Raw genomic sequence first — 12,329 nt, forward strand, 5'->3', positions numbered from 1 at the left:
TTTTCAGAAAAAATTATCTTTCAGACTGATAACACTCAATGCTTCTCAGTTAAGGAAGGCACATCCAACCCTAACATCAGACTTGTTTTAAATAGGGGGACAGAAAAAGAGGCAACATTAAAATACTTATATTAAACAAGAGTAAATGTATTAAACATCTATCAAGTTTCTTTAAATAAAGTTATATGGATATTTTCAACTTTTATTAACTTTTCTCCATGTGTCCAAATAAAGGATGAAAAAATGATGCTGCCAAACACAGCACAAGTAATCTTAATGTCTAACTAAACTGTTCTGAATTAAATGTGTATCAATTCTGTATTATAGTAAGAAACTTAAGACTCTACAGTTCTGTACTATGTGTGACAATCATGCAGGTTCTACATACCCCAGATTATTTCACAGAAAAAAAATCTGCAAGTATCTGCACTTAAAAGGTGCATAGTTTACATTCTTCAATGTAAAATTTGAAAGCAACTCAGTAAAATGGGAGATAACTAATGTAATAAATAGCAAGCAGAATTGTGACTTCATTTTCTGCAGCAAGCCCAGAAGACAGTAGCAGCAGCTCATTTGCTAAGAAACACAGATTAAGCAGTTTTTTCCAATGGCTCCCCCAATTAGTACAGAGTTCAGCTCAAGGTCTCTGTCCTCATTTCCACGACCATCAATGGGACTAGACCTAGTTACCAGCAGACTAGCTTTCCTTTTTTCTAATTATGATGTTCTGAAATAGTTATCATACCAAATGAAGAACAAAGCCTGTCAGTAAAAAGAGCATTTCCTAAAGTAGGTATAATTTTTTTTAAATACAAAAGAACAAAAAAATTTCTATTATGAAGAATATTTTTTGTAGGATAGAATAAAAATGTACAACTGAGAGTCTCTGCTATGTAAATCTAGCAATTAAAATATAACTTCTTTAATGAACTGCTGTAATTTCAACTCTAGTATGTGACCTGAAAGATTCAAATACACAACAAAGGAAACAGAATAAGTTAGGGAAATTTATCAACCAGCCAAGTATACCTCACTTGAGCTATCATTACAGTTTATTGAGAAAAATCTTTCCCTATACATTTCAGTCTAAAAAGAAAAATTCAAACCTTTAAAATACTACGTAGGCACAATCATATAACAAATAATACTAGTATGCATATCTTGCACACTAGGTAACAGAGGCATAACATCCATGTTAAGACAGAATACACAGGCTACCTGTTGATATACGAGTTCAACAAGTTCTTGCAAAGTTTCATCTGCAGTGACCCAGCCATTCACTGTTTCGGCAAACTGCTCTATTTCAGTTTCAAAACAACCTGGTTGCTCGGCGAGGTGATTTAGAAAGTCTTGTACATATTCCGCCAAAGTCAGATAGCCATCATATCCATCTTCAAAGGAAGAATCCTATAGCAGTGAAAGAATATACCAGCTATTTAAAAGGAACCTTAAATAAAGTTGTCACAGTTACACATTTCACTTAAACATTTTAGCAAATATAGACCTCTGCATCAAAAAACTCTAGTAGTCAAGAACTAGGTAACATGTTTTTATAGAGATTAAGGTCTCCCAGCAAAACACATCAAAAGACAGATTAAAAAGAAATTAGTTTGCCAAATTGACTGTAAGATTAACTAACAAACTAACACATAAGTATACCTGCTAAGAATAAAATTACCAAACTGAGGCTCAACAGCCTTTCCTGCTGCACACACAAACTGTGCTACAGCTATATGAACTGTAGAAGAAAAAATAATTGAAAATTGGAAACAAAATATTTTGAGCTTACCTAGAGTGCAAAAGTGCTCCAAAATATGCAGGAGGGGGAGAAATTCCAGAAATAAAATACAGTGTAATGTTCCCATGTATAAAATATAGCCAGGAAATAATGCATACTTTATCAATGTTTATGCTCCTGCTGATGGAACAGAAAGCCGCTCTATTTGGTTTGTGTGGCCAGGTTTTGGTAGCAGGGGGAACTGTAGGGGTAGCTTCTGTGAGAAGCTGCTGGAATCTTCCCCCATGTCTGGCAGAGCCAACGCCAGCCAGCTCCATGACGGACCCACCACTGGCCAAGGCTGGGTCAGTCAGAGATGGCAGTGATGCCTCGGGGATAACATAGTTAAGAAGAAAAAAAAGTTATTGCGCAGATGTAATTGGGGCCAGAGGAGAGCAGAGTGATATGTGAGAGGAACAACTCTGCAGACACCAAGGTCAGTGCAGGAGGGGCAGGAGGTGCTCCAGGCACTGGAGCTGAGATTCCCCTGCAGCCCGTGGTGAAGACCATGGTGAGGCAGCTGTGCCCCTGCAGCCCAGAGAGGGCCACAGGGATGCGGAGATCCACCTGCAGCTCCTGGAAGAGCCCATGGGGGAGCAGGGGATGCCTGAGAGGAGGCTGTGATCCTGTGAGATGCTTGTGCTGGAGCAGGGTCCTGGAAGAGACTTACAGACCCATGGAGAGAGGAGCCCACACTGGAATAGGTTTCCTGGTAGGACTTGTGACCCTCTGGGGGACCCACACTGGAGCAGCCTGTCCTTGAAGGACTGACCCTGTGTAAGAGTGACCCACGGTGGAGCAGTTTGGGAGAGCTGTTGCCTGTGGGGTGGACTCACATTGGAGAAGTTCATGGAGGACTGTCTCCCATGGGAGGAACTCCACGCTGGAGCAAGAGAAAGACTCTGACTCCTCTCCTAGAGCAGTGGCAGGAACAATGGGTGATGAACTGACCATAACCCCCATTCCCGTTTCCCTGTGTTGCTGAGGGGAGAGAAGGTAGAGCTGGGAAAGGGGGGGAAGGTGTTTTTAAGGTCTTATTTTACTTCTCATTATCCTGCTCTGATTTTTGTTAGTAATAAATTAAATTCATATCTCTAATTCAAGCCTGTTTTGCTCATGACAGTATTTGGTGAGTGATCACCTCCTGATCCTTACCTCAACTCATGAACACTTGTTATATTTTCTCTCCCCTGTCCAGCTGCAGAGGGGAGGGAGAGAGAGGCTTTGGTGGGTGCCTGGCATTCAACCAGGAGCAACCCACTAATTTTGTCCATTCAGAAATGAATGTATGTAACAGTCTCTAAAGTCAATGCTGTCCTGGATAATTACAATGCTAGTATATGAGAGGAATAGCATAGGAATCAATATACTTTGTGATGTAACTAGTAATAACACAGTACCAATAATTCACCTTTTCATACTGTACAAAAGATTGTGAAAAGTATCTCATGAGATCTCAGAAGAGCAAGCAGGAACCTGAAGAGGGACTGCTAAAGAGCTGACATAATTAGTGATTCAAGACATAAGGGTAACATACAAGATATCAGAATTCTCAGCTGATCTACTATTTAATGTGAAAAATATTTAAATATATCTACTCTAATGAAAAATCAAGCTAAAAATGATAACCACTTTTTCTTTACTTTGTGGACATAAATACACTGATAAGGTTTATAATTACATTCTCCCTCTCCCCACCATCCCTCCCTTAACAAGGGGATATCCTTTACTTTCTGTCTTCAAAATACCTCATTCTCTCCTCTACTGCAAAACAACATGGATCTGTGAAAGATAAAAGCTCTGGATATGAACCGTGGAGAAAGACAGATACACATTGCTGAAAATCCTTCCCATTTTGTAATTAAAAGGCTAACCACAGAGGCTAAACTCAGCACCACATTCATCTACCTATACTAATTATGCAACTTCAAAGGCAGTCTAGGTTTTATTAACTATGCCAGGGAACAGAACAAATGGGAGAGGAAAAAATAATAATTTAAACTTTATTATATGCTGTATATTGCTAAATTTGGAACACTCAATACTTTAAAAACTAATTAGATTTAGTCCAGTAACTTCTAGACATAAACCACTCGTTTCTCACTGGCAGATTTTAACCTTTAACAAAGGAGATAGAACCACGTACTGTATCAACTAAGGGAAAGTAAAAGAAATTCCTCTTGGTTATTTTTAAGCAGCAGTTAGCTAACAGGAGGCTATAAGTTCACATACTCATTATAAATTTACGATTCAAAGTCATGAAAGTCGACTAGAAATTTTCTAATAATCTAAATCATTTCTCAGTCAAGCCAACACTTCTAATCCTTCTCCTTTATGTTTGATAGCTATCAGATGGGATCCTGGATTATTCACAACAAATAAAAGAGTCACTAACTTTAAGATAATAGATTTGCTTCTCTTCTACTAAGAATCAGTTCATGAGTTTAAAGACATAATGAAAAGGCTAAGTAGGTACTGAAATTCCTCCAAGTTACATAAAGATAAAACCAGAAAGTCTATGGAAAAGATCCACGAGCCAAATTTGCTCTCTGGTTCTGTTTCAGTACATGTGCTAATTACCACTTTCCTTTACCTGAAAAGTATTCATAACATTTCCACTTAGGAACTTAGTCACCAATAATTTATTATTGATTTGATTTCTTGAGACTTCTTAGGAACAAGTTTTGGTTTTTTATCTTCAGATTATACCTACTCAGCAAATATACAATAGATATTGCAAAATTAGGTATAAAGACTGTTGCAGGTACATACCTCATATGACATGAATAGGTGATTTAGTTGGCACCTTAATGTATGACTAAAAGTATAAACTCCACTAGTGAGGCTGCTTAGCCTCCTTTTGGAAATTAGTTGAAGAAAAAAAAAAGGAGGTGGAGGGGAAATTCCACCTAAGATAATACAAATCCCACTCCTAAAACTATGAATTGAGATAATTATGCCCTTCTGATAGAGTAACAGTCATATTATTCTCATATACCCATGTCAGAGAACAAGTCTGACATTTCCTACTGGCAATCCAAACCTAAATCTAGTTACCAGTTCTACTGCAGATACCCACAATTTCCAATGGGATGGACAGCTGTATGCAAAGAGAGAATCCCACAGAGATCTTTCCTCCCCAAAGTCCTGGTAAAGTTTTTCTGAAAAATCTAGTATGCCTTGGATGCTGTAGCCCTTAAAGTATCTTCACAGGTAGCTAATAATTCTGAGTATCAGAACTAACTGGAGATTAAATAATCTAACAATCAAATGTTATATGGACACACATAGTAATTACAGTAATGTACAATCAAACAAGGAATCAACCAACACATTATTTCTAAAACAATAAATGTTTAATAAATAGCAAAAAAACAACATGAGTTTTCAGATCTAAAAATTTCAGGGAACATTATAAATGAAAGCTAAGTATAACTTGTAAGTAAGAAAAACTAAAGTTTCTCAAAATTGCTTTGTTTCAAATTTTAAAACCCATGGTGAAAAATCTGTGTAATAGTAAAGTGTGCTAAATTCCTTATTTTAATTGCAGGTAGACCCAGTTTATAAAATTAATTCAGCCATTAAAGTAAAAAAAAAAAAAAAAACAAAAACAAACCTCGAAAAAATAACAACAAAAACTAACAAACAAAAAAATCCCCAAACTTGGTAATAGTGAAGGACTAACAAGTCTGAAACATCACTATTCTATCCCTAGTATACTCTGATTAGACATGGGTTCCTACAACATACTTCCAAATAAATGTTCTAGGTTTTGCTACCATTTTAAGACTTATTTTTGTTAACAGATGAGTCACTTGTATTCATAACATTCCTACAACACGCCTGTGTGTTTTTGCAAAGCAGCTGAAAAGCAACATTGCTGGACTCAAAACTTTGTAATTATACATATGCACACTCATGCCATCCCAAATGGCATTTTTTCTTTATTCATAGAAACCATGTAACATGTACTGGGGCAAAGTAGTATTTTTTCCTCCTAGATTATCCATTCACAGAAGCATGTTTGTACTGGCATTTGTCAATGGTTGTATATGACTATGGGCTTTTATTATTCAGGATGGTGATTTTATCCAGTAAGCTGCCAAAGCTGGTAACATCCAGATAACATTGATTTTACTGGTGAGAGAAAAACCCTTCAAAATTCCAAACCACCATGTTTAGTATTCAAATCAAGTATTTTCCCCTAAGTTATTCAAAATATATTTGTTTCAGTATAATTGTTTATTATCATTTGATTGTATTTGAAAAAGCAATAGTTCCCACCTACTTATACCAGTACCAGTTTATCTGCCTGCATAACAAAAAGATATTCCAAAAATTCACATAGATCTTCCCTAGAGTAGAATTACTGTAGCAACAATATGGAAGACAAGGAGAGTAGAAAATAAGTACCAACTTTTATTATGTGATGAATGTACAATACAGATCGGAGATTACCCTTAGCCTGGCTGCAAATATATTTCATATTAGGTATGCTGCTAGGAATGAGCCCAAACCTACTTTTTTGCCCTCTGGTGATACAATATCCCTGAAGGAATTAAAAGACATATAATGGTACATAAAGTTAGGCAGTCATGGCAAATCATACCCATGGCACAGTAAATTTAGGAAAGGTAAAGGCTATGCTTAGAAAAGCTAAAGTTCAATCTTTCTCCCACACTTGCTTCAAAAATCCATGCAATCTGAATAAAAGTGCAGCTAAGTTTTTAATGAAAATGCAGTGCAGATGTAACTATAACAGAGGCAGTTGTGAAAAAGACAGCTTACGCTGATGTTGGGTGTAATCAATAAGGAATGTAGTTATCTGGAGCAAACTTCAAGCAAAATACTAAAGGCTCTCAGTATAACATTCACTTATCCCAACATTCTGACTGTCTGGAGGTTATCATCCAAATTTTTGAAATCTCTTCAGCAAATGCAGCATTCAAGTTATCTGATACACAAGAGCACAAGAAACATTGTTAGATTGAATATAAGTAAATTGGCATATACTAAGAAGAGAAGACAAACACTCACTGCAAAGTTCTGGTTATATCCTGACGGATAAAACTCAGGTGCTTTAACAGACAACTTTGATGTTACTAAAGTAGCCACAGCCACCTGAGATTCAGCCATTTCCGGTCCAGAATCAGGAACTGAAACTTTTTCTTGTGATCCAGATGGAATTCTTGCCTGTTGCAGGTGTTCTGAAAAGTTTTTAATAAATGTTTTTTGTTAATGGTTTTTCTTAGAAACCACTAAATTAGTATGTATTCACACAGAGTACACACACAATACATCACTTTTTGGACTTTAAATATACTTTTACTTATACTATAAATATACTTTCCTCCAAGCTCAGGAGGGATGCATCCCAATAAAGAGGAAGTAAAGCAAAAATACCAGAAGACACCTGCATGGATGAACAAGGAGCTCCTGGACAAACTCAAACACAAAAAGGAAGCCTACAGAGGGTAGAAGAAGGGACAGGTAGCCTGAGAGGAAGACATTGTCCAAGCAGCCAGGGATCAGGTTAGGAGAGCAAAAGCCCTGAGAGAATTAAAATTGGCCAGGGATGTCAAGGGCAACAAGAAAAGCTTCTATAGGTATGTCCTACCTGACAAATTTGGTGGCTTTCTACGATGGGGTTACAGCCATCTGGGTGGATGAGGGAAGAGCAGCTGGTATCATCTACCTGGATTTGTGCAAAGCATTTGACACTGTCCCACACAAAATCCTTGTCTCTAAACTGCAGACATAGATTTGACAGATGGACCACTCGGTGGATAAAGAACTGGCTGGATGGTCACACTCAAAGAGTTGTGGTCAATGGCTCATTGTCCAAGTGGAGACTGGTGACAAGTGACATTCCCCAGGGGTCGGTATTGGGACCAGGGTTGTTTAACATCTTTGTTGGTGATATGGACAGTGGCATCAAGGGCACCCTCAGTAAGTTTGCTGATGACACAGAGCTGTGTGGTGCAGTCAACATGCTGGAGGGAAAGGATGCCATCCAGAGGGACCTGGAGAGGCTTGAGAGATGGGCTTGTGGGAACCTCATGAAGGTCAACAAGGCCAAGTGCAAGGTCCTGCACCTGGGTCGGGGCAATCCCAAGCACAAGTACAGACTGGGCAGAGAATGGGTTGAGAGCAGCCCTGGGGAGAAAGACTTGGGGGTGTTGGTTGACAAAAAGCTCAACATGAGCTGGTAATGTGCACTTGCAGCCCAGAAAGCCAACCCTGTCCTGGTCTGTATCAAAAAAGGTGTGACCAGCAGGGCGAGGGAGGTGATTCTGCCCCTCTGTGCTGCTCTTGTGAGACCACACCTGGAATATTGCATCCAGTTCTGGGGTCTCCAATACAACAAAGATGTGGACCTGCTGGAGCAAGTCCAGAGGAGGGCCATGAAGATGATCAGAGGGCAGAAGCACCTCTGCTATGGAGATGGGTTGAGAGAGTTGGGATTGTTCAGTCTGGAGAACAGAAGGCTCTGGGGAGACCTTATGGTGGCCTTTTAGTACCTGGTGGGGGCCTACAAAAAAGCCAGAGGGCGAGTTTTTACAAGGTCATGGAGTGATAGGATAAGGGGGAATGGCTTCAAACTAAAAGAGTAGGTTTAGATTGGATATCAGGAATAAATTCTTTCCTGTGAGGGTGGTGAGGCCCTGGCACAGGTTGCCCAGAAAAGCTGTGGCTGCCCCATCCCTGGAAGTGTTCAAGGCCAGGTTGGATGGGGCTTGGAGCAACCTGGTCTAGTGGAAGGTGTCTCAGCCCATGACAGGAGGGTGGAACTAAATGGTCTTTAAGGTCCCTTCCAACCCAAACCATTCTATCATCCTATACTTCAAATATATATATATTTAATATGGATAAAGCTTTCACTAGAGCAAACTCTAGGCACCTTTCTACATGACAGAAAGTGAACACAATCAATGTTCATGTGAAGGTGACCAAAAAAAGGGTGAAAGAGCCCTCTTTTTCCCCATGAAAACATGTTTTCTAAGACCTAACCTGAGAAACTAGTAAATTTTCTTAGGATATTCTTGCTGCTTTTGGGTTTTTCTAATAGATTTTATATGTAAAGGCAAGACTTTAAAGGTCAATAAATGGAAGAAATCACTTTTTTAACATAATCCTTAAAGACACAACTATCATTTTTGTACACAATTTTAAAAAATAAACCAGTGAATCGGTGTTTTTTAAATCACATTTTCCAAATCCATGTTTATAGATTAGCTCCTAAATTTATTGAAAACATAATCTTGATCTGCCTGAAAAAGGTAACCAACAAATAATGCTTTATGCTACTGTTGGGTTGGGTTTATTTTTTTGTCAAACCTTTAGTCCAGAGTTAGAGAATTCTTCTGTAAGGGGAAGAATGAGAACATCTGCAGCCAGATGAACAAATGGCTAAAACACATACATACAGATGTGTGGGCACAGAAAGGGAGGGAGGGAGGGAGGGACAGAGAAACGATGCAAACAGGCTGCAACGGTACATCATACCTTTACTTGGGCACAGGTCATAGCCCAGAAACATGACTGCTCATCTAAGGAAAAGTGCAGTTGCCAGGCCCCTACGCAGCTCATCTCCATACGGTGGCCTCTAAGCCCCTAGGTGCGTGGGGTGGGAGAAAGTACGTGTCCCCGTGGCTAGGCCGAAGGAAGGTGTGTGGGGGAAGCCCCAGGGCTCCACTCTCAGTGGGACGGCGACGGGAATGGGGGTGGGGGGTGCCGGAGCAGCAAGCGAAGCAGGAGCAGGGCACTGTGCACAAAGAAGGGGAGCACAGCGGACTTTAGGGGGGGCCACTCCTCGATACCTTCGGCACCGGGGGCTTCTGGAAGGGCGGGAAAGGAGCCGCTGCACGGCGGCCAGTACCTGCGTTTCCGGTGCTCAGCGGCGCTGTCTTCGGAGGTCGCAACGGTTCCTGCTGCAGCAAGAGGCCTCCCGTTTTATCCTGCTTTTCGGCCGAGACTAAACTGTGGGAACCACTACCCCCAAGATAGGCCCCACCACAGCTCTCCGACGCGTCCGCGCCGCTGAGAGCAGCGCCTCCTCGACCCCGGCCCCGGCCAGCACCTGGAGCTCGATCGAAACTATCCGACATATTCGGGTCGGGGTGGCTCAGGCGCTCATGGGAAGGAGCCAGCGACTCAATCTCGCTTCGCTGCGGCCCGAGCACTTCACTTTCAGTTTCACCCCCACACACACCGCCACGATGGTCGCGACCCAGGCCGGCTCACAGCGCCCCCTCGCGACCTCTCAACACCCGTCGCCATAGCAACCTCGGTGGCACCGAGGCCTAGCACCACCCGCCACCGGGAGGGGGAGGACCACGGCCCGCCAGGCGGCCGAGACTCCGGCCCGCCAGGCGCCATTGTCGCCCGCAGGTGTGGGTCAGGCGTGGTGTTTGTGAGAGTTGTCCCCATCAGCTCGGCTGCTAGGGGTTAAAGGCTCTCACCCGGATGTCGGGCTGCGTAGCCAACCTCACCTGTTCAGAATTGATGAGTCAGCTTCCCCCTCTTCTCCCCCAACACGGGCTCGACTTCCAACAACAAACAAGTTTGGGGTTTGTTAGTGTCAGTACCGGTTCTGAGGCCTCGGGATGTATTTCAGTTACACCTCCCTCAAAAATCACAAAATATTGGAAATGGCATTTTCAAAAAGACAATATTCTCTTGTAATTGTTTTCTACAGGAACTAATAGCATACTGTGACCATAACAGGACTAAGATTGCAGCTGCACATGCTAGGAAACCTGTAGCTACAGGTGTCTGCTTTTAAAAGCATCATACCACACTGTGCATATGTGATTTTCCACAAGAAAGCCATTTGTGTGGAAAAGTTGTAGGCAAGATTGTAAATTTAAGCCAACAAAGTTAACACACCAACTTTTATATGTCAGTGTCTGGTTCCTCTTTTGGGAAGTGACCTGTTAGGTAAATTGGAGGGTCAGATTGTATTTAAAGATGGAGAAATACATTTATTGGTATCCAAGACTAAAGCCATCGAGGCAAGGACTTTTATGTTCCAGGGAACACCAGAACCAGACACTTCTGGAGGAATACTGCAAGCAGTAGAAAATGCAGTAACAGCCTTGGTTTGGGCCAGTGGAACTCCAGGCCATTCCCAACAATCTCAGCCTGTAAGCATTACCCTAAAACCTGGATCAAAGCCAGTAAGGCAGAAACAATATCCTTTAAAATTAGAAGCTAGAAGGGGAATCAAGAGTCTAATAGAAAATTTCAGGGAAATTGGATTATTGATAGAATGTGAGTCAGAATATAACACTCTTATTTTGCCAGTTAAAAAGCCTGGGATGAATAAATACAGGCTGGTGCAAGACCTACGAGTGATCAATCAAATAGTTCAGGATATCCACCCTGTTGTAGCCAATCCTTATACCCTGTTAACAGCCCTTACAGAATATCACCAATGGTTTACACTAATAGATCTGAAGGATGCCTTCTTTTGCATACCTCTCGATAAGCAAAGTCAGGGCATTTTTGCCTTTGAATGGGAAGATCCTAAAACTGGCCAGAAGACTCAGCTTACCTGGACTGTGTTACCACAAGGATTAAGAAATAGTCCAACGATTTTTGGGAACCAACTGGTGTTGGGGAGGATGAAAGTTTGGTAAGAAAGTTTCACAGATATGTAGGCTTGGCAGAAAGATCTCTGAATGTGTCATAGGTTAGCAAGGATAGTCCCAGAAGGGATGTCCTTGCTGAGGGGTGCTTACAGCTTCCTCTGGGACCTGATAGAACCTATCAGCTGGCCAGTTTGAATATGGACAATTCTTTAAGCCACTTAAAGTTGTGACCGCCTCTGTGATCCACACTTAAGAATAGACAAACTCCCCCCCAAGCTCTCTCTCGTTTCCGGCACTGGGACAGGTGGCTGCAGGCCCCGTGCGGGGGCCAGCAGGCCCGGCCAGGCCCTGCTTGGGCCAGGCCGGGCCGGGCCACGGCCAGCCTGGAGCCATGGGCCTGTTCCAGCCATGGAACCCCCTCCACTGCCTTGCTGTGGGCGGCCAGAGAGGCTCGGAACCCCCCCCTCTCCACTGCGGCCAAGATTTCAGCAAAGCGGCACCTCTGTCCGGCAGAGGTCAGGTGACCAACAGCGATAAGCCACACAGCTGCAAGGCCAAGGTGAGATTAACCCTTTTATTGCTGTGAAGAGCTGAAAACCTGAGGGAAGAGAGAGAGGAGATGCTTAAAGCTGAAAGTCTGTTCTGAAGCTATGATATATCAGAGTATCCTGTTGTAATTTCATGAAGATATGGGGGCTGGAGTGTTCAACTCGTAAGCAATAGGCTGATGCTGACGCAGCTGTAATTTCATGAGAAGTTTGGACAGAGAGAGATGAACCAGATGAACCAGATGAGGACTTTTGCTCCAAACGGAAAAGGAGAAAACCTCAGTTCCTAGAGATGCTCCCAGAGATAGTCTTAATGATGAAGATGAGGAAGACCCTTTGCTCCCAGGGAAGGAGAAGGGCCTCTGGTTTTTTGTTTCTGAACGGCTCAACCTTGAAATTGTACCCCAAAAA

General features: G+C 41.9%; 1 protein-coding gene across 2 annotated transcripts in view; it reads right to left on the minus strand.

The window, feature by feature from the left end:
• LOC138102690 (polyadenylate-binding protein-interacting protein 1-like) overlaps positions 1 to 10,001 on the minus strand; it is a 45,894-nt gene extending 35,893 nt beyond the window's left edge. Inside the window, exons 1-3 of one of the 2 annotated variants that reach the window (XM_069000410.1) lie at positions 9,657 to 10,001; positions 6,899 to 6,984; positions 1,219 to 1,407 (exon numbers count right to left, since the gene is read on the minus strand). In XM_069000410.1, coding sequence (XP_068856511.1) covers positions 1,219 to 1,407; positions 6,899 to 6,984; positions 9,657 to 9,885 — 504 coding nt within the window. In that variant the 5' untranslated portion in view covers positions 9,886 to 10,001. Of the gene's footprint in view, positions 1 to 1,218; positions 1,408 to 6,814; positions 6,985 to 9,656 lie in introns of both variants that reach the window. The other variant, XM_069000409.1, reaches the window with a different exon arrangement.
• Positions 10,002 to 12,329: the final 2,328 nt, after the last annotated feature.

Source organism: Aphelocoma coerulescens (assembly GCF_041296385.1).
Source record: "Aphelocoma coerulescens isolate FSJ_1873_10779 chromosome W unlocalized genomic scaffold, UR_Acoe_1.0 ChrW_unloc_scaf_1, whole genome shotgun sequence".
Taxonomy (NCBI): Eukaryota; Metazoa; Chordata; class Aves; order Passeriformes; family Corvidae; genus Aphelocoma; species Aphelocoma coerulescens.